This window comes from Lotus japonicus, chromosome 2 (genome assembly GCF_012489685.1).
Source record: "Lotus japonicus ecotype B-129 chromosome 2, LjGifu_v1.2".
NCBI classification, from domain to species: Eukaryota; Viridiplantae; Streptophyta; class Magnoliopsida; order Fabales; family Fabaceae; genus Lotus; species Lotus japonicus.
The window spans coordinates 74935915-74959453 of NC_080042.1; the positions used below are offsets into that span (position 1 = coordinate 74935915).

General features: G+C 36.1%; 2 protein-coding genes across 2 annotated transcripts; both read right to left on the bottom strand.

The window, feature by feature from the left end:
- Nucleotides 1-355: 355 nt before the first annotated feature.
- Nucleotides 356-5098, bottom strand: LOC130739551 (alpha-xylosidase 1-like). Its single transcript, XM_057591874.1, has 3 exons — nucleotides 4691-5098; nucleotides 3889-4571; nucleotides 356-2419 (listed from the first exon to the last, which is right to left on the bottom strand). The coding sequence occupies exons 1-3, from the start codon at nucleotides 4966-4968 to the stop codon at nucleotides 564-566; spliced, it is 2817 nt and encodes a 938-aa protein (XP_057447857.1). The 5' UTR covers nucleotides 4969-5098; the 3' UTR covers nucleotides 356-563.
- A 2466-nt stretch (nucleotides 5099-7564) lies between these two features.
- On the bottom strand, nucleotides 7565-12449 carry LOC130739552 (alpha-xylosidase 1-like). The gene is made up of 3 exons (XM_057591875.1): nucleotides 12151-12449; nucleotides 11373-12055; nucleotides 7565-9738 (listed from the first exon to the last, which is right to left on the bottom strand). The coding sequence occupies exons 1-3, from the start codon at nucleotides 12411-12413 to the stop codon at nucleotides 7874-7876; spliced, it is 2811 nt and encodes a 936-aa protein (XP_057447858.1). The 5' UTR covers nucleotides 12414-12449; the 3' UTR covers nucleotides 7565-7873.
- Nucleotides 12450-23539: the final 11090 nt, after the last annotated feature.

Genomic DNA, 23539 nt, shown 5'->3' on the forward strand with positions numbered 1-23539 from the left:
AATGGGTTTGAATAAACCCTTGCCGGTTTACATACTAATATAATACGGATATGAGACTTCCGTATTTAATACGGAAATGTGTCTTCCGTATTCTATTAAAGGGGGGCTTTCCAGTAATTTCCCCACTTTAAGTGGGGCGGGGAGCCCCATAGGGGGGCCCAAACCCAACTCCCCTATCAATGCAGTGATGCGAGGGGCAAGTTAACTTGCAATGCCATGTGATTAATTAACGTCTTTGTAGATGAAGTTTCTGACATAAAAAACTGGCATAAAAATTAAATAATGAAGACAATGTTGCTAACATTTCTCTGCAATAAAAACTCAAAGTAGTTATATCCTGGATGTAATGACTACATTTATATAAACATGTTTGCTTTATTATGGGAAGATTGGAGGATGTTGGATTACAACAATGGCATTGAAGGAATAATCCTAAATCACTGGAATGAGGAGAATTTCAATTCAGGCACCTAAAGAACTATAACAACAATCAGTTTTCACCTCACAAGGTTTGTTGCCTTGGCTTGTTACAAATGATGATAAGAGACAGTTTCAACCTATCATCATCCCATGTTCCAGGTCAAAGCAAAGTTTTCACCAAGAGGGATGTTCAAGTTTTTCAATGCTACCATCCCGGTCTTACTTTCTCCATTTGCCTGACCATCCAAGTGCTTATGTTCAGATGTACTAACTTTCACATCAGAGACAGGCATTCCATTTATCTCAAGTGCATGCACTGCTCCACTTCCTCCCAATCCCAACACAGATATAGATTCAATAACCCAACCTTGATCCAATGCAAACTTACCCTCTTGAACTTCTGACCAAACTCTCACACCACCTTGTTTGACAGCTGCATGGAGATCAATGTAGGTGGAATAGCCATTTCCAAGCTTCATCTCTGGTAGTTCATCGTCATCAAGGAAGAGGTTCCCTTTCGCTTCCCCTTCAGCAGCCCCAGATGGGAAGGTTACGATGAGGCTGAAGGGTGTCATTCGAGCATCCTTAGATATCAATCCACCCTGCTGCATTGGAAGAATGGTATTCTGATATAAATGCACATTCACCACATGCAGAGGAGCATCAAGGGTAACATATGTTCCATCATTTGATGTAATGGTCTGTGTCCAATCCAGCAAGCTGTACCAGCTACCAGGAGGGAAGAGTGCTTTCACCTCTGTTTTGCCGGGCTCAAGCACTGGAGAAATCATGAGACTGCTTCCTAGCAAGAACTGGGTGCTAAGGCCATAGCACTCAGTGTATGTTGGAAATGAGAAGAAAAGAGGTCTTGCAATTGGGGCTCCACTGACATGAGCCTCGTAGTTCAGAGTGTAAAGATATGGAAGTATCTTGTACCTCATACCCAAAGCATTTCTAGCAGACTCAGCTACTGATTTCCATAGGTAAAGCTCCTGTCTAGGGGTGTAGTAGTCAGAATGATCCCTTGAGAAAGGGTAGAAAGCCCCTACTTCAATCCATCTGCTGCACAGTTCTTCAGTGGGTTGTGCAAAGAACCCGCATATGTCTGAGCCAATCATTGGGACCCCAAATATACCAAAATTTATCATGGTGGATATTGAGTACCTCAAGTTCTCCCATGTAGCCTGATTGTCACCGGACCAATGTGCAGCATATTTGCCTGAACCGACATAAGTTGAGCGCGACAGAATAAAAGGCCTTTTGCCTTCAAGACCTAGAAGGGCCTTGTGAGTTGCAATGGATTGAGAGAAACCATAAATACTGTGAGCATCATACTCCAAAATCCCATTATAGTGGACTGCACTAGTGGCTATTGTCTTGTGGCCAATAGGAGCTTGTATTCCTGAGGCATTTATTTTGTAGGGAGGATCGTCCCATCGGGTTTTGTTAATGTTCTCGCACTCCAAACAACAAACCACAGAAGGTCCTGTTTCACTAGGGCACACCTTTCCCTTAGGAATTTTGCACTTTCCAGAGCAGAAATTTGAAACTTCATTCATGTCAATCCATAGGCCATCAATAGGAACAAGTTCATGGAAGCGACGTATTTCGTCACCCCACCAAGAAACCGTCTTTGGATTGAGAAAATCAGGAAAGTTCACTGGCCCTGGCCAAACTTGAGCCAAGTAAGGCTCACCTTCATACTTGATAAATACATCATTAGCTATACCTCTTTGGTATACACTATAACTGGAGTTTACACCAATACCAGGGTCAATAATGACAATGTATTTCATTCCTACCCTGTGTATCTTGTTGAGGAAGTTTAAAAGCTCTGGACGAGGGTAGTTGCTTGGGTTGAGAGTGAAGTCCTTGTATCCATCCATGTGATCAGCATCGTTCCAGATCACGTCAAGTGGGATTTGAGCCTTCTTGTAATTCTCCACAACATCTTCTACCACTGATAAGTTGTGATACCCGTATCTGCATTGGTGGAAACCTATAATCCCACATAAGTGAGAGTATCAGTTAAAGTACTTTTAGAAAAGTTTCAAGTACCTTAATCAACTAGATCTTGAAGCATAAGGATCTAAAGCTGCCTGTCTTTATGTTTAATTGACAAGTGAGTAGTAACATGTAAATAAATAGCAAAATAGCGCCTGTCATTATAAAATTAGGCTTCAAAAGAAAATTCTAGGATGGACTTGCAAGATACAAGACAAAATCTTTCATGAATTTTCACCCAATTCATAAACTCTATAAGTACAAAGTGTGTATTAAAAACTGACCTTTGATAGCATTTCTATTCTAATTTTTATTCCCCCCTTCATGTTCTAACAAACATCTGATTGGTTAAATCTCTTTCCTAATTTACTTGGTAAGTATGCTTGGTACAAAAAAAATGGTACTCACTCACACACACACACACACACAAAGCATGAAGCCATGATTAGTTCATAGGGAAAAAATCCAACTTAAATAGTATCCTCCCTTTGGTCAGTTAGAATGTAGCAGCTATAATATGTTTGTTGTTGGATTTTTGATGGGATCATGCTTCCTTGCAAATTCGCTGGGGAGGGGGAAACTTTTTCTGTGTTTCTTTCTTTTTTTCATGAGACCTTGCTGTGTATATGGGTTGAAGCACCCCTTGTGCTTCCTTTACTTTAATATTATGTTTGGCTTTTAAAAAATAAAAACATCCCTCCCCTTGACCCAATGCTTAACCTTATTCCCTACATGATAGCAATATTGAGCAGACTTTTCCCAACAGAGCTCACAATACCTTTAGGGTCAGTTTGGCATGGGGGTAAATCTGAAGATGAAAAGCCCGTGGATCAGTTTTATTTTTCAAAAGATGATTTTTGTATAGGGTAAAGTTAAATTTCACACTTTTGTTGTGACATTCCTAACCACGTCTGTCTAAGAGGTATTAAAGAACTCAAGAAAGTTAGACTGTAAAAACTTATGTCAGGATTCAAATCATACAAAGTTACAAACATTGACAGAGTGTAAAATAATGCAGACCTAACTAGAAAAATCTCAGAACATCCACATCATACATTGTACAGATAAGCTAAAGCACAAAAAATGCACTATGCATAACAAGAAAACACCCTCAGAATCATGCATCAAGAAAGTCACAGAATTCACCTAATCACAGATCTGAAAAACACTCCGTTTGGTTTTAAAAAATGGTATATGTTTACATTAATAATTACAAAAATACCACTTTGCAATAGGATCCAGAATGAGTTATACTTATACTTCTCAATTATTAGTGAAAATAGAAAAATGAAAACATTTCCTCCAACTTAACTAAGGCAATGATATTTTATCAATTAAGTGTTTGCATATGGTAAACACCATTTTTCACAGTTGAAAATTGTGCAATCTATAATATCTATCAAAAAAATGGCAATGACACCCAAATCAGCAAAATTGAATATGAGAGTAATAAGTGAATCATACCGAAAGCCCAGTAAGGCATTGGAGCTGGTCTTCCAATTAAGGAAGTGTATTGATCAACAACATTCAAAGGCGAAGGGCCAGAAAAGAAGTAAAAATCAAATACACCTCCAATAATCTTGTATGTCAGAGAGGTTCCCGTGTAAAGTACATCCATTCCGTTGCTATTGAGCAGCAGAACAGCATGTGCAGAAGCTTTACCACCTGCATTTCTGAGATCCATGTATATAGGGTGCGATCCATACAGATCAGCATTGAGATTAATAGCTGGAATATCAGTTGTATACAGAGTGAAAGGGTCTTGGGGATACAATTTGATCCCGTGCGGCTGTGTATGCTCCCCCAAACCATACAAGGAAGCATCTTCAGGCAATTTGGTAGAAATCTCAAGGTACTGGTCCTTGAAAACCAGGGAACTAAAAGGGTCTGAATCACCAGAGCTAGAGTCAAAAAGGGTCTCACCATTTGACTTCCTTTTTACCGCAAAGCTAAAAGGGTCAGAAGTGTAGCTGAACAGAAGCTCAGAACCAGAGTACTCTGAGACTGCAATAGGGTTCTTCCTGAACCTTCCAATGGTTTGAGACAGAGCTGGCGGTTGCTCTCTTGGTAAAAGGTTGTAGGGGACCTCCCACCTTTGCTTATTAGCATCAGTTATGTGTACCCTCAAACGGTTCTCTGTCTCATGCCTGCAAAATTAAGTCCAATGAAGAAGGATAACCATTGAAAAAAAAAAAAACTTCTTTATATTGATACACAAAAAAGAAGAGAAGAATACTAATGGAAGATTTTGAAAGGGGAAATGTACTTGGCGTAGAAGCGTAGAAGGTGGATATCAGGGCCATAGATATTGGTCTTCTGGTTAACTTGAAGAAGACCCACGAGGCCTCCATCAGGGGTTCCTTCAATGGAGATAAGACGGTAGCCTTGGCCTATTTTGGTGGCATTTTCTGAAGAAAAAGAACTCACCCCAGCTGCACATAGAAGCAGAGTTACAAGAAGAGAAGAGAGGCACAGCGCAGATAAACGGTGATGAAAAACCATAGCTAATGCACTGAGGACGAACACTGAGGGTAGCAATGGCATATATAAATAATTAACCGCATAGATGACAACACTACGTCGCTTACCAAATTACTCTCTTGCCCATGTATGAAGTAAATGCTTGTATGAATAATCAACCTCATATTCTATATGAACATAAAGACAAAAGTGCAAATATAGATAAAAACATGCACTATTCTATGAATGTAGTGAAGTGCAGATGAAAAATTCAAAAGCATAGCCAATCTCCTATCTCCTATTTCATAAGTGTAAACTTTCCTTTTGCCAAACCAGTATAAAGTCAGATTTTATAAATATAGAAACCAGATTATTTTTTCATATAACAAACGAAAATTGATTCTATAGGATCCTAATACATTTAATCAACCACATCTTCTATGCGAACATAAAAGGTAAAGTGCAAATATAGATAAAAAATAATGCACTAGTCTATGAATGTAGTGAACAGCAGATAAAAAATTAGAAAAGCATAGCCAATCTCCTATCTCCTATTTCACAAGCATAAATTTTCCTTTTGCCAAACTAGTATAAGAAGCAGATTTTGTTAAATTGAAACCAGATTATTTTTTCATATAACAAACAAAAAATTGTACTCATGCATTTAATTACTAGTCTATTAAGCAGCAGACATATAAAGATAAAAAAGTCTAAAACAAATTAACAATCCTCCAACAAACATATAGCAGTGCAGTTGTAAATAGAGAATCTTTCCAGGTAAAAGGAGTGTCTTCTTACCTGCTGTTTAGTCCTTGCAACGACACACACACCTCTGCAGCAAAAATGCGAAAAATAAGACGAGGATAACATAGGTCCCAAAAATCTAAGATTTGATGAGATTGAGGTCCGAGCAGCCATGTCGAAGTTGAGAGGAAGAAAACCATGCTTGCGATTGGGATTGGAAACAGAGAGGAAAACAAGAGCAGAGAGATGGGAAAGAAACAGAGACTAATGATAAATAAATAATTTTAACCATAGTGATTACGGAAAAGAGCATCTCTAATAGTAGGAACTTATTTTGGGATTTTACTCATTTTTTGTGGGCCCAGATTGCCACATAGGATTTAAGACACTCATAAGGTCTCTATGCACATTTCACTCTAGTGGTTGAGATCTTATTTTACTTTTGACCGGGCCCACAATACCTAATATATTTATATTATTTATTTCCCTCCTTATTTTTCACTTTGGTTATGGTATTGGAGGAGAGAGAAAAAAATATTATTTTATTTAAGATCCCACATTTGAGAGTACATGAGCTAAGGCACGGATCTTAGCTTTTGCTAAGATCTCATACCATGTAGGATAGCTCCAATGGTGGGATCTAATAAGATCCGGATCTTATTTTAAGATCTCAAAATAAGGACTCCATTGGAGATGCTCTAAGAAATGGTAGAGTCTGGCCAGGGTACTATAGTATCCATCTTGTATCCGCATTTTCAAAAGATATCTGCACCCATACCCACTATTTTTTGCGGTAATTACTCATATTTAATCTCATACTCATCTAGCGGATTTTTACCCTACTCATTGTGGATATTTTTAGTGGGTACCCAATGGATCCGAGACCCATTGTCATGATACCCAAACTTGACCTCACACGTACTTCTGAAAATGGGAAGGTTTTGTACCCTCAAGTTCATTATTTAGACAATTAAGGACAAAGTTGCAAATTTTAAAAAAATTATTGCAAATAAGACCATGACGAATCAAAGCAAAATGTATGAAACTCATCTATTTTGAAAGATACTAAAGAAATTACCAAAATTTATCAAAATTTAATTTTTAACATGTTTGGATTAGTTTTTTCTCAATTAATTGTACAAAAATTTGTATGGCTATTTGTAGAGAAATTTATGCTCTTTGAAGTTAGAACCTACATATTTACCTTTTTGTGAGGGATTGGTTGCAGAGGGACTGGACAGTTAACTCATTTGCCACGAGAGAGGAATAATACCGCTGATTACCTTGCTAGAAAGGCTTCACACGAAGGGACGCCAAACCAAATATAGGGAAGACCACCTTCTGCTGTTTACGAGTTACTGTATTTAGACCATAGTGTGTAGTCTTTTTCTTGTCGTTTAATTTTCCTCATGTAACCAAAAAAAAATTATTTGCAAAAAGCATTGGTTTTTAGGGGGGAAAGATCTCTTAGCTAAGATGAACTTAAGCAATAATATAAACAAAAATTTGTCTTTGACAGTATATTTTGTCTATGTTTAATCTTTTATGGAGTGTGAGTATCCGATGCATGTGATCGTGTGGGGAATCAAGGCAATTTCTCATGGTCAGTAGGACACATGGTCCCTTTTTCCGAATGGATTAGTATCCTTCTTTTGGTTGTGTGGACCTTTCAGTACTTGATTTTACTCGCGGTTGCTTTCAAGAAATCAGAAAGAAAAGAAGCATTTTTCATGCATATCCTATCAATGTAGTGATGCGAGGGACAAGTTAACTTGCAATGCCATGTGATTAACGTCAAGCATGTTTAGTAATATTCTCAATCTAAACTATATCAACGTCTTTGTAGATGAAATTTCTGACAAAAAACAAGACAATGTTGCTAACATTTCTCTATATATAAATTCAAAGTAGTTACATCCAGGATGTAATGACTAGATTTATATACTAAATATGTTTGCTTTATTATTGGGAAGATTGGAGGATGTAGGATTACAACAGTTGTATGGAAGGAATAATCCTAAATCACTGGAATGACAAGAAGTTTCAGTTCAGGCACCTAAAGACTACAACAACTTTCAGATTTCACCTCACAAGGCTTGTTGCCTTGGCTTGCTAAAATGAAAAAGGACGAGCATAACATAATTCTAGCTCATCTCTCTCCCTCACAACTGCTACAAGAATTGTAGAAAACAAAAAGGACACAAGAAAGTTACAAATTCATGATAGAGACAATCTCAACCTATCATCATCCCATGCTCCAGGTCATTGCAAAGTTTTTCCCTAGAGGGATGTTCAAGCCTTTCAGCGCTACCATCACGGTCTTACTTTCTCCATTTGCCTGACCATCCAAGTGCTTATGTTCAGATGTACTAATTTTCACATCAGAGATACCCATTATTGGCATTCCATTTATCTCAAGTGCAGACACTGCTCCACTTCCAGCCAACCCCAACACAGATATGGATTCAATAACCCAACCTTTACCCAATGCAAACTTACCCTCTTGAACATCTGACCAAACTTTCACACCACCTTGTTTGACAGTTGCATAGAGATCAATGTAGGTAGAATAGCCATTTCCAAGCTTCATCTCTGGTAGTTCATCTTCATCAAGGAAAAGATTCCCTTTCGCTTCCCCTTCGGCTGCCCCAGATGGGAAAGTTACGATGAGGCTGAAGGGTGTCATTCTAGCATCCTTAGATATCAATCCACCCTGTTGCATTGGAAGAATGGTATTCTGATATAAATGCACATTCACCACGTGCAGAGGAGCATCAAGAGTAACATAGATTCCATCCTTTGATGTAATAGCATGGGTCCAATCAAGCAAGCTGTACCAGCTACCAGGAGGGAAGAGTGCTTTCACCTGTGTTTTTCCCTGCTCAAGCACTGGAGAAATCATGAGACTGCTTCCCAGCAAGAACTGGGTGCTAAGGCCATAGCATTCAGTGTATGTTGGAAACGAGAAGAAAAGAGGTCTTGCAATTGGGGCTCCACTAACATGAGCCTCATAGCTCAAGGTGTAAAGATATGGGAGTATCTTGTATCTTATACCCAAAGCATTTCTAGCAGACTGAGCTACGGATTCCCATTGGTAAAGCTCTTGTCTAGGGGAGTAGTAGTTTGCATGATCCCTTGAGAAGGGGTAGAAAGCACCAACTTCAATCCATCTATTGCATAGTTCTTCAGTAGGTTGTGGATAGAACCCACATATATCTGAGCCAACCATTGGGACCCCAAAGATACCAAAATTAATCATAGTGGATATTGAGTACCTCAAATTCTCCCATGTTCCCTGATTGTCACCAGTCCAATGTGCAGCATATTTGCCTGAACCAACATAAGTTGAGCGCGACAAAATAAAAGGCCTTTTGCCTTCAAGGCCTAGAAGCCCCTTGTGAGTTGCAACGGATTGAGAGAAACCATAAATGCTGTGAGCATCATACTCCAAAACGCCGTTGTAGTGGACTGCACTGGTGGCTATTGTCTTGTATCCAATAGGAGCTTGTATTCCTGAGGCGTTTATTTTGTAGGGAGGATCGTCCCACCGGGTTTTGGTAATGTTCTTGCAGTCCAGGCAACATACCCATCCAGGTCCTGTTCCACTAGGGCACACCTTTCCCTTAGGAATTTTGCACTTTCCAGAACAGAAATTTGAAGCTTCATTCATATCAATCCATAGGCCATCAACAGGAACGAGTTCATGGAAGCGACGGATTTCATCACCCCACCAAGAAACTGTCTTTGGATTGAGAAAATCAGGGAAGTTAACTGCCCCTGGCCAAACTTGAGCCAAGTAAGGTTCACCTTCATACTTGATAAATACATCATTAGCTAATCCCCTCGTGTATACACCATAACTGGAGTTAACACCAATTCCGGGGTCAATAATGACAATGTATTTCATGCCAATACTGTGTATCTTGTTGAGGAAGTTCAAAAGCTTTGGACGAGGGTAGTTGTTTGGGTTGAGAGTGAAGTCCTTGTGTCCATCCATGTGATCATCATCGTTCCAGATCACATCAAGTGGGATTTGAGCCTTCTTGTAACTCTCCACAACATCTTCTACCACTGATAAGTTGTGATATCCCCATCTGCATTGGTGGAAACCTATAATCCCACATAAGGGAGAATATCAGTTAAAACTTGTAGAAAAACTTCAGGTATTATTATCAACTAGATCTTGAAGCATAAGGATCTAAGGCTACAGGTCTTTATTAATTGACAAGTGAAGTAGTAACACTAACATGTAAATAAAGCAAATTAAAGTTATGGAAAAATAATATATGCCGTTATAGAATTAGGCTTCAAAAGCAAATTCTAGAATGTACTTACAAGACAAAATTTCATGATTTTCACCCAATTCATAAATTCTATAAGCTCCCATCTCCCTATTACATATAGCTAAGTGCTATAAAAAAGGAACAAATGGACAAAGTGTGTATGAAAAAACTGAGTTTTGATGGCATTTCTATTCTATTTTTGTATTTTTTTATCCCCCCTTCATGTTCTAACAAACACCTGATTGGTTAAACCTCTTTTGTAACTTACTTGATACATATGCTTGGTACCAAAGAATGGTACTCTTACAGACACACATAAGTCACGTGAAGCCATGTTTAGTTCATTGGAAAAATCCAAATTAAGTAGTATCCTTCCATTAACCCAAGCCAAACCTTATTCCAAACATGTTAGCAACATTGATCGCATCTTTCCCTACAGAGTTATCAGTACCTTTGGATCAGTTTTATTTTTCAAAATGTTTTGAAATCTGAACTGTGAATTTTTTACCTTAACTTTTACCCTTAAACATATTGTAGTAATTGATCAGTTAAGTCCCTCTTTGAAGAAAGCTTATCTTTAAAAGGACAAGAAAATCTTCCCCCAAGTGAGTGCTCTTAACCACATGATCATATATGATCTCTCTCACCCTAGGAATACAGATAAGAGTGATAGACAACGTGTACGCAATGATAACCTTGACAATGACCCACACAGACTGTTTCAAAGATTCATATCAAAAGTTCCAATCCTTGACTCAAAAGTTAAGCAGAAAAGATGAACTTTTTTATAGGTAAAGCTAAATTTCCAACTTTTATGGTGACATATCTTTCCACGTGGTCCTAAAAGGTATTAAAGGACTCAACAACTAAAGTTAGACCATTAAATCTTTTGCCAGGATCCAAATCATACAAAGAGTGTCAGAATGGAAAATAACTTTGCAAACCAAACTTCATAAAACAAAAATCAAAAATATCCACATCATACAATATACAGATAACCTAAATCCCACAACAGCTAATTGAAAAATCATGACTGTTGCATTTTCAGATCATTCATTATGCATACCAAGAAAACACCCTCAATATCATGCATCAAGAAAGTCATAGAATTCACACAATCACAGATCTGAAAAACACTATTTGGTTTTAGAAACTGCTTTATGTTCACATTGATAATTACAAATTTACCACTTTGCAACATGAACCAGAATGAGTGATACTTTCTTAATTACTAGTGTAAATAGAAAATGAAAACATATCCTCCAACTTAACAAAGGCAATAATACTTTATCAATTAAGTATTCACATATGGTAAGCCCCAGTTTTCACAATTGATAATCCTCCAGTCCAATCTATAATATTTAACAAAAAAGGGCAATGACACATAAATCAGCATCATTGATATCATTCAAACCAAGTATAATAGGCATATAAAAACAGAAGAGTAATAATGAATCTTACCAAAAGCCCAGTAAGGCATTGGAGCTGGTCTTCCAATCAAAGAAGTGTACTGATCAACAACACTCAAAGGCGAAGGACCAGAAAAGAAGTAAAAATCAAATACACCTCCAATAACCTTGTATGTCAAAGAGGTTCCTGTGTAAAAAACATCCATTCCATTGCTATTGAGCAACAAAACAGCATGTGCAGAAGCTTTACCACCTGCATTTCTAAGATCCATGTACATAGGGTGTGATCCATACAGATCAGCATTGAGATTAATAGCTGATATATCAGTGGTATACAAAGTGTAAGGATCATGGGGATACAACTTAATCCCATGAGGCTGTGTGTTCTCTCCCAAACCATACAAGGAAGCATCTTTAGGCAATTTGGTGGAAATCTCAAGGTACTGGTCCTTGAAAACCAGGGAGCTAAAAGGGTCTGAATCACCTGAGCTAGAATCAAAAAGGGTCTCACCATTTGACTTCCTTTTCACCTTGAAGGTAAAAGGGTCAGAAGTATAGCTAAACAGAAGCTCAGAGCCAGAGTACTCTGAGACTGTAATAGGATTCTTCTTGAACCTTCCAATGGTTTGAGTTAAAGCTGGTGGTTGCTCTCTTGGTAGAAGATTGTAGGGAACTTCCCATCTTTGCTTGTTAGCATCAGTGATGTGAACCCTCAAACGATTATCAGTTTCATGCCTGCAAAATCAAGTACAATGAAGAAGGTTAACCACTAAAAAACAAAAACAAAAACATAACCATTTTTAAGGAAGTTTGTGAACTGAGAAATGTACTTGACATAGAACCGTAGAAGGGGGATGTCAGGGCCATAGGTTTTGGTTTTCTTCTTGACTTGAAGAAGACCTATAAGGCCTCCATCTGGGGTTTCTTCAATGGAGATAAGGCTGTAGCCTAGGCCTATTTTGGTGGCATTTGAGGAAGAAGAAGAAGAAGAAGAAGAAGAAGAGGAGGAGGTAGCTACAGCTGCACATAGAAACAGAGTTAAGAGGAGAGAAGAGAGGCACAGAGAAGCTAAGCGGTGAGGGGAAACCGCCATAGCTAGAGTGAAGTGAGGACTGACACTGTGAGTGAGGGTAGCAATGGGGTATATAAATATCCAAACAAGATAGATGGCTACACTAACCAAATTACTTTCTTGCCCATGTATAAATACTTGTAAATACTTGTATAAACAAAACTTTTGTACATTACAATAAAGGTTTAAGATTATTAAGGGTGTGTTTGGATTTGAGTTGATATCAACTTGAAAGTGCTTTCAAGCTAATAAAACTTAGAGGTTACTTTCACATTCACATATTGAAATTCGTATTTTTCTGTTGAAACTTGCTTACAACGCGTATGAACTGATAATCAAACACACACTAAGTATAGTGGTACAATTTCTTTGAGTTCAAATTCTTAAAACCAGATTTGTAGTTTTTTATAACTAATTTTACAAATTAAATTTCTCGGTGTGGTCTTATACCCGTGCATATTTACTTTATATTATATTTGCTAAAGGTAATTGGTTTTCTAGGGGGAAATATCTCTCTATTAAAACAAACTTAGACCCATAAATAAACAAAGATTTTGTCTTTTACGATATATTTTGTCTGTCATTAATATTTATGGAGCACTGTCTAAATGGAACGTGCAGTGTAGTGAGTAATCCTATGCATGTGATCCTGTGGGGTAGATCAAGGCAATTTCTCATGGTCAGTGGGCCAAACGGGTCCCTCTTCCAAAAGGATTTCTATGCTTCTTTACTTTATGTGGACCTTTCCACACTTGATTTTTCTCGTGGTTGCTTTCATGAGTTCAGGAAGAAGCATCTTATGCAGGTCCTATTATCAATGCAGTGATGTGAGGGATAACTTAACTTGCAGTATGTGATGGAGATTTGGATTTCCCATCCCAAATATTAGATTTGCCACCCAATATTTTTAAAAAAAATGTCAGGAGTATCCTTCGGAACATAATATTCTGAAATATGTTATGTTCGTAAGATAAATTTCCGAAGCCACTGCCATCTGCCTGCAAAATGCCACTGCCACTGGTTTAATTATATAGTTTCGGCAGTTTATGTTCCAAAGCCATTCGGCATTTTAAGTTTTGAAACCTATTGGAACTATAAGTTCCGAAACATATGTGCAGAGATGAATGAAGCGCAATACAAAATGTAGATTTGCCACCCCTTATTTGTAATGTTTCAGAAATTTATGTATCGAAAGCTATTGAGAATTTATGAACCGAAAGGTTTTGGAACTTTATGTTCCGAAACCTTTCTGACGAAGATGATGAGAAACCTCCCCGCTGATGATGAAAGTTGAAGAGGTCGAATGGAATTCGCCGGAATGGCCTCCTTTCAAGGTCGGAAAGTCGAAGAGGGAGACGATGGGGGAACTGGTTTGGAATTGAAATGAAATTGAATAGTTTGGAATTGGGAATTATAAAATTGATTAGTTTCGGAACTTAAACTACCGAAACATTTCAAATTTTTATCTCCCATAAAATAACACGGAGGGATATTTTAGTAATTCCCCACTTTAAGTGGGGTGGCAAATCTAAATCTTGGAGTGGGAAATCCAGTTCTCTATGTGATGTGATTAATGTAAACTAGATGCTGTTTTTAGTGTTTGTGGAATGCTAAAAAGAAACCGTGATTCTCGCCAGGATTTAAGTCCAACATTTGGCAAAACTCCTGTATCAATGTCAAGATTTCTGTTAGCATTTCTGTAGTAGATTTGCACCATTAAGACCAATTTTCAATCTTCAAAATATGTAGTAATTTTTATACATATTTAAAACTGTGACTTAGAAGTGAAATATGAGTTCAATAGAAGTAACTTTATGTAACCTTATTCCGCAACGACGTAAAATATTTGAGTGAATTTAACTCCGATCACTGTTACGGACTAAATAACATGCCTTTAAAATGATTGATCGCTTACGAAGGTACCTCTATCTTTACTCTTTATCAATTAAGTAATGATGTGTTAGCACTTAAGAGACACATTTAACCAAACTAATTTCGAACAAATTTAATTCGTTTAAATTCATGTTTAATTAATTTTCAGACACACGATCGACATGTACACATTGACAACTGCATCCACTTCAACTAGTGCTTTTACTTAGGTTAAGTACTTGTGCTATCACTCATGAAGTCTCTTATTATTGTCTCTTATCAGTCTGTTTTTTATATTATTATTGTCTCTTATCAGTCTGTTTTTATATTAAAAAAACTTTTATTATAATTTCATGTTATAAATAATTTCATTTAGATATTTTTTTAACATTGTTACTGGCATAAAAAATTATATGAAAATGTAATGTTCTTTATTTATTCCAATTTCTATGAAAATGTAATATAAAAAACAGAAAATCCAAAGAGTAGTTGTGTGGGTCTCATTGTGTTGTGGCCATGTTGATGCCCCACCGCCACACGTACTTTAAGCCTTGTATCCATCCTTTAAAGTTTATTGGGAAACTAACGCAACGATTCTATAATCAAAAAATTACTCGGAACTATGTTCATCAATGCAGGTTTATAAGACATTTCAAAAAACTCTTAGCATCGCTATTGAGAAATTGTGATTAAAGTAAAGCTATGAACTAAGTGAACGACTAAAATGGATAAAAGGCTTAAAGTGATAAAAATAAAGATTGAAGTAAATGATTGAATGTAGATACTGAAAGACTATATATAATTATATATAAATGAATTAAAGGGTTGAGAGGTAGAGGCAAGGAAAGTAAAGGCAAAAGGTTAAGTTTGATTTAAATCACTCTAGTAGTAATAGGTGAATCAATGATATTTAAGATAAATAATTAAATATGAAATTCTTAACCCACTTATTTTCAATGACATTAGTTCACATAGGACTAGATTGATTTAACCCAAACTTTGTCTTTCGGTTATTTTAATTTGTAACAATCTATCAATTTTTACTCTTATTTAAATATGTGTTTATTTTTTACGTACTGAAAATGTAAATTTATATATATATATATATATATATATATATATATATAATAGAGAAATTTGATTAGATACATATGTAAATCATTAAGCTTCCTCTAGGCGTGTAACGCGTGTTGCTCCATTGGCTTTGATATGACTCTTGGTGCAGCACAAGCGAAACATAAAAGGGTTAATTAGGGGTTTACCATTTAAGTACATTTACCACAAAACCTTAAATGCAAAATGAGGGTGTCATTTCATTTATATATTGGTAAACTCTTATTTTTATATTTAATATGTGACTTCTTTCATTCGCACTCATAATACAATAGTATGAGGAATGGGGAGGGGTGTTTTGAAATATCACGCACTGCTAGGATTTTGGGATTCTTTTGTGCTAATTCATTTGGATGTTTTGACGGCGAAAGTGATCTGCTTGGGAGTAAATTATATCCTCAGGGAAGGAAATGGTATGTCATATTGTTTAGCTAAAGGGGGAGGGAGAGGAGTATTGCTCTATGGACTAAGGTGGAAGTAGTCGTGTAATTGGGGTTTCTGAAATCATGGGTGCTGTTGCGGGTTTTACTTTTTCTGGTATAGTGGCAGTTTTTGAATTTTTTCGTTAAGAGCTTTATTCGTATGGAGATGGATTTGAATTGGGGCTGCTGTTGATCCTTGGCCTGCTGCTATTGTTGTCTCAAGCCTCGATCAGCTTCAATTTTTTTCTTTCGGTTTGCACGGGAACGTTTCTTTTTTCGCAGGTGTGACTTGGCTGAGTTTTTTGAAATTATAGGTCCATGGCAGGGTTAATGGTTGATGGTTACCTAATGATTTTGTGGCTGTGCGAGGTGTGTTTTCTCAAATTCGTAGTCTTTTATGTTAAGCCAAGTGATTATCATAGTATGGTGGGGGTAAATGTATTGGGTGTAGAATATGTGGAGGCTTAATTTGTGTCCTGAAGTTGATACAAGTTTGTTGGTGGTGGGTTTCTTTAGGCAATATAAAGTTTGTGTACTCTTTTTCCTTCACTAGAGTTTTTCCCCACGGGTTTTTTCTAGTAAGGTTTTAATGAGGCACATCCTCTAGGGTGGGTTGTTTAGGTGTTATTTTGTATGGCTTTTATTGAGGGGTTGTTTTCATGTTCTGTTTCCAATCAATAATACATATCCTTTTGTTTTCAAAAAAATAAAATTTAAAGAAGATAATTTTGAATTTTCTTTAACTCAAATAGAGAAGCTGCAAAATTATGTTAAAAGTTATAAAAAAAGATTAGAGAAATATACTAAGCAATGCCCCGAAAAATAGTTTTAAAACACCAATTATTAGTACATGCAATGAATGTTATATTTTTCAATAAAATACATTTTATTTAATGTTCTTCAGCCAGTTTCCAAAAACTATAAGCAGCAGTACAGCAAAAATTATATAATACTAAGTTTCTATTTTAAATGGAGTACAATCTCCTAAATTAATAAAGTTTTTTTTTGAAAGTTCCTAAATTAATAAAGTTATTCTGATGTTCTTACTGTTATCTTTGACCTTGGTTTTACGTTTGGAGTTGCATCTGATTCGATGTATTTTTATTTATTAATTTCAGATGCTGGATCTGGATTGGAAGCGTTGTATCTGGATCTCATGTTTCCCAATACGAACATACTATAAGATTAATTTTTTAAACAAAAACATATAAGATTTGTTTGATAGACTGTATAAATATATATATATATATATTATGAGTTTGCGTATTATTTAGTGTTAGTATGGTATAGATCCATCAATCTATTATGATACATTAAAATGCTGGATTATTTAATCCGACATGCATATGAATATGGGATAAGATGAGATTTCGCCACCCCACCACCACCATTGCTGCTATCGTCATCATCACTCTCCCCCACTGTCACCACTGCCTACTACCACTATACTTTGACATCACCACTGCCACTTTACAACTCTGCTACTACCCAACCAGTATTACTGCCACCATCAAAGGAACATCCACCATTGTCACCCTCACCACAACATTCACCACTCTCCATAATTGTCATCACCATTACCACCATTATCACTCTATCTAGGAATGACAGTGGTCAGGGACGGATCCAGAAATTTAATCATGTGAGGACAATATATACATATAAATTTAGAGAAAAAAATTAGCATATAGTATTAGAAGTGAGAGCATTTTTACAAAAAGAGACGCAAATGAGGACACTTTTTACCAAAGGAATCATCAATAACTATATACTTTTACTACTTAAGTGAGGCATTTAGCAATGTGGAACACAAGTGAGGACATTTTTTATCAAATAGACCACAAAAAACCACATACTTTTACTACTCAATTTTTTTTTCTAATGATATTTTCAAAATCAAGTGAGGACACTTGCCCTCACAATCTAACACCTAGATCCGTCCCTGACAGTGGTAGAGTACTATAGTACTTATCCCCATAACCGCGTTTTCAAAAAGTACATGTACTCGTCCTATACCTGCGTCGGGTAGCAATTTGATTGTCCCTGCCTATACCCTCTAGGTACTTATACGCTCATACCCGTACCCTTTACATGTAAATTTAGCTAACCAAAATGTAACTTTAACATTTTTTTCAATAGAAAACTAAAATATAATAACTATTATAAACATTAATTAAAAATAATAAAGACCATCCATATATTTAACTAGTAAAATCATTCAAATAAATTTTTCTTAAAAAAAGAATAACTTTAAATTTATAATTTTAGATTTGTTAATAAACTTTTAATTAAAATAGGTTACTAACTTACTTTAAAAATAAGTGAGACTAAATTAGCAACCATAATAATGTTTCACTTACATTTTTTAGTAGAAGTTATAAAGTTATATTTTAAGTATATTTATATATATACCACCAATTATGTGTGTGTAAGTATAATATGTGTGTATAATTTCAAATAAAAAGTATAATATGTATGTGCGGGTATCAAGCGGGTTGGATACTATAGTACCGATACCCGTCTAGCGGATTTTTACCTACCCTTTATGGGTATTTTTTGCGGGTACGCAATGGGTCTTGGACCCATTGTCATCCTTAACTCTACCAATGCTACCACCACCTCCATCAAACATGTGATTGTATCAATTTAAATAATATAATATATTGTTAAATGTCGGACCAAACGTTAGATAGCATTAAACTTTTAGCAAGTCTTATCTTATCTTGCATAATACTATCACACCTTATATGGTAGGGCTTCATACTATACAACATACCATTATACTTCAATTCATTTTTATACAGAGTTATCTAATCTAAAAAATGAGGTGTGAAGATATAATTATTGGTTATTTCAAATAAAATGGAATGAAATAGAACATAATAAAATGAGACAGATGACCCAAACTCGTCAGTATTAAAAAAAAAGTCTTAATTTTTAATTACAAACGACTGAAAAACCGTGAGTATTAACCTTATCGATAATATTTTTCGATGGCTTTCAAAAGATGTCCATAATTACTGATGATTTTTTCTACTGATAACTTATCGACGACTACTTTCATCAATAATTGATTTGGTATGCAAAAAAAAGATATTTTGCTGTGAATAAAAATAACATCTTCATGAAAGCTTCATTGATGAGAGCTTCATCCATGAAAGTGAGCATTTAGCAACTGTTACAACTATAATGTGAGGAGGAGGTCAGAGCCTCCTCAAATGCATATATATTTTAGGGTATGGCGGTGAGAAGTTCAAGTCTGTATTCTTGGTAAATTTTCAAAAGACCTGCCAAATTACGTGTATTCTTGGCAATTATGGTCGGTGGCCGGGAAGTTCAAGTTTGTAAAATCCAACAATAATTATGTGTAGTCTTGTAGCATTTTTATATATTCCTACACATTCATACTCACTTTATCTTTCACTCATTTTCATATATTTCTTTTCATACTTTTTAGGCTTAAAGGGTCCAAAGGCCCCTGAGATTACAAAGGGAATCAAATCCAGAACTTAGAAAAATTTTATATCAAATTGGGTTCCTAAGAATTTTTTTTTAATTCAATTAAGGCCAAATCCCAATTTGGTCCTAGTCATCAGTGACACCTGGCTTTTTTCATTATTTTTTAATTAAAAATATTAAAAAATTAATTTTTAATACCAAGTCATCAAAATAATCAGAAAAAAATCTTAATAAAAACCTAATCTAATAATCCTAAACTAAACAACCTAATAATCTAATAAACCTAGCTAATTTAAAAATCTAATCTTCAACACCATCATCTTCATCATTCTCATCTTCAACACCCAACACCTTCATCTTCTAAACCCAGCAACATCCACCCCACCTGCAACCTCAACATCCACCTCCAACACCATCCCCAACGTGACAACCACCACTCACGCACACTATGCCTTCTTCTTCCACCACCGCACCAAAGCCACGGACAAATCCCCCAACCGGATCGACACAAAACACCTCAATCACCACCGCACCAAAGCTTCACCATTGTTAGATCTCGCACAAACCTCCTGGGGCCTCTATGAAGAAGAAATCTCCATATTCCTTTCTCGGTGCTTCCTCTTCCAGATCCCACCCCCATCGCAAACCCAATCCCACCAGGTTGAATGATTTTTGGATCTGGGACTTCAGGGAAAGGATTCGTCGCCGAATCTCTATCGATCCCTTCCTCTACTCACCAATCTGGGTTGAGATTTTTGAATTAGGGGTTTTTTGGGGTTTGTTGGACACTGCCATCGAAAGTTGAAGATGATGGTGGTATTCCCACCTAACTATTGCTAGTTGGACGTGATAAGGGATCTGCCAAGGGCTGGGCACTTCATATGAAATAAGGATTGATTTTGGGTGATATATATTGAAGCTAGTGCTAGTCTATGTTCATCTTACTCTTGTCGGTTTAAACTCTAATTCCAATCCTTTTGTTTTTTCTTTTGCAATTGGATTAGTTAATTGTGTTCACTCTGAGATGCGATTTGAGCGTTTTTTTTTTCTGGGTTTTCTGGGTTTTGGGACTGGAAGATGAAGCTCATGAAGATGCAAATTAGGGATTAGATTAAGTTTTGGAATTAGATTAGGGATTTTATTAAGTTTTTTAATTTTTTTTCTGCTTAAATAACTGAGTTGGAATAAAAAAATAAAGTTTTATTATTTTGTAATTAAATAAAAAATAAAAATGCCATGTGGAATTAGTGACTAGGACAAAATTGAGCTGTGGCAAGATTTGGCCTTAATTGAATTAAAAAAAAATTCTTAGGGACCCAATTTGATATAAAATTTTTCTAGGTCCTGGATTTGATTCCCTTTGTAATCTCAGGGGCCTTTGGACCCTTTAAGCCTACTTTTTATCTTGCTTTTATATCGCATGATCACACATGTGTTTCCAGTTGGAAATAACATGAGGTCGGAGAATCTTAAACAGAGAAGGTCTAGCTTCACCTCGACGTGATTAAACAGAGTTTTGCTTTTGGATGTTAATTTTTGATTTTTGATGAACATTAGGTGTAGTATCTCAAAGCAAGAGGAATCTTTGGTGTAAACAGTGTCTCTATATCAATGCAAGGCTAAAGAATACTAGTAACTGATGCGTGTTAGAATTGAGGAAAAAAAAAACAACTAGCCTGGAGGCTGAGGTCATACCTTATCTTAACAAACCTTTTTACTAGAAGCGTAAAGCCGTAAACCCATCAACAAGATTTTTTTTATTATAAAATTGATAACCCATTTAAGAATATTAGAAAAATGAAGTACACAACAATGGCAGGGCTGTAAAACATGTTTCACGTTGTACATGGACAGCCATAAAGAAAGGAACTCGTGAAGGAGCATATTCACGGCCGACACAATATTCACCATTTCAAATACCTCTGTACCGCCACCGTCCACTCCATTGTTCCATTCCTAACTAGCTATAAAGGACGGTGATCCGAACAATATATATAAAATATGTCTAGTGAGGGGGAGAAAAGGAAGCACGCCGGAGACGACGCCGTTTCAGCGAGGAAGCAGCAGCAGGTGCGGGAAGAAGTCACTGATGAAGAGGTTGAGGAATTTGGTGCCATCCTCCGCCGGATGAACACGGCGGTGAAGTACTTCAAGAGCGACGGGGATCAGGGACCACGGTGGAGGGAGTCGCTGGAGGAACAGATCTCGCGAGAAGTGAAGGAGATGATGGGCAGTCGGAGTTTGGATTTGGATCTCAATGAGAATCCCCCGCCAGAGTGATCTGATCGTCCCTTAATTTGCTTCCTTTGTAGCATTCATATTTCACATTTCTTCGCTTTCCCTTTGTTTCCTTTGAAAGCTTAGTACTGTTGAATACAAATTTGTTACATGTGGACATGTGCTTAATGTTTACATTCAACCACTCTCTCTTTTGATTTTAAAGGAAATAATAATGATATGTGAATATACAATTTTTAGTCGTTTAATGGGCATTTGAATTTCATGTCAATTTTATATAGACATTTAATTATATTGTGGCATATTTCTTTTTTAGTATTTTATTATTTTAATTTATTTATAATGTTGTAAAATAGTGAATGGGTTGAATCCTGACTTCTCATTCTTCAATCTATATATCCACCAACTCTAAACACTTAAGTTATTTTTTCGGATAAATATTCATAATTGTAGAAATATCCATCACTTTAGTGATATGCATATTTCATTAACAAATAGTAATTGTAAGTTGCGCCAGAAATGAATTAGCTATATTTCATTTTTTGGGATATTTCATTTTTTGGGATGTATTCTATTACTCTTTAGCTATGGACGACTCTCGTTCCTCCGTGACAAATTAGCTATAGTCTTCCTCATAAATTTTGTGATATAATGTTACTTCATAGATTTTTAACTTCTTTTTTGTTATGTATTTATTTAAAATGACAATGAAATTCATTTAACTTATATAAAATAAAGACCTACTCAATTCATTCGCATTCAAAAGCTCACTCCTTGGGTTAGGTGTCACTTTCTCCACCATTTTGGTATGCTTTTTAGGCTTCCCTCGTGCTATCAAGAAGCCAAAAGCTTTATAGAAAGACAATCATTAGTGTTTGACCTGCTCCATTCATTCGCATTCAGAAGCTCACTCATTAGTTCAGGGTCACTGTGACGCTATGACATTCTCCACTCCTTTGATATGTTTTTTGGGCTTTCTTCGAGGTTGTGAAATGAGCTCGATCTTTAATGCTTCTCATTGAGACCAACAAAAATAAATTTCAAATAGTCATCCATCGAACATGTACACTGTGTTTAGTGGGGTGAAGTTCTAGAAGAGAGAGATGAGCAAGAAATAATTCATTTTCCCTCGTTTGGATGTGTTTTGCTATATACAAAGAGGGGGGAAAGATGGTGTGCCACCTACCTATTATCAATCTTCGCTCATTTGTGAAGATCCTGCCATCCTGGGCTTGATGATTAATTTTTCTACTTTCCAAATATGACCTCTCACATCCTCTTCACCTACTTTTCAAACCAATTTTATAAACAATTAAATATTTAAAATTTTAAGACCATAGATGTCCTTGACACAAGTTATTATTCTCTCTCTCCTCACCTCATTCTTTATCTTTTCTATTTTTTATCATACCAAACAACTTCTATTTTTATCATACCAAACAATCCACAAGATATAGCTCCGTTTGGGAGAAGAGCTTAATTAAGCACTTATGACCATAAGCGCTTATGACATAAGTGCTTATTCATAAGCTATTTTAAAAAAATTATTGAAATAAATTGAAAATAAGCTATACATAAGCACAAGTTGTTTTTTATAAGCTATCCTGAATAACTTATGAAAATAAGCTCAAAACAACTTATGGTAGGACATAAGCTGTTTGCATAAGCTCTCCCAAACACTAACATAAGCGTTTATGCTATCAAATAAGCTCTTCCAAACTGGACCATACTTTATCTCTCACATATTTCCCTATATTCATCATCCTTACTCTCTCTTCTTTACCAAACAAAGTGGTAAGGAAAACCAAAGTGAAAAAAAAAACTAGTAAATCCTATACTTTTCTCTTTCTTTTCCTTCAATCATTTTTCTTCTTATATTCCTTCTCCCTCTTTTCACTTCACATGCAAACAGAGCACTAGTACTGAAATGATTAAATTAAACGGAGGCGTTTAACATGGACCAGTTTTTTCTGGTCCATGGTTGCACCACTCTCCTTTTGACCTGCTATTGCAGGTTTTCCGGTTTAAAAAAAAATAAAAAAT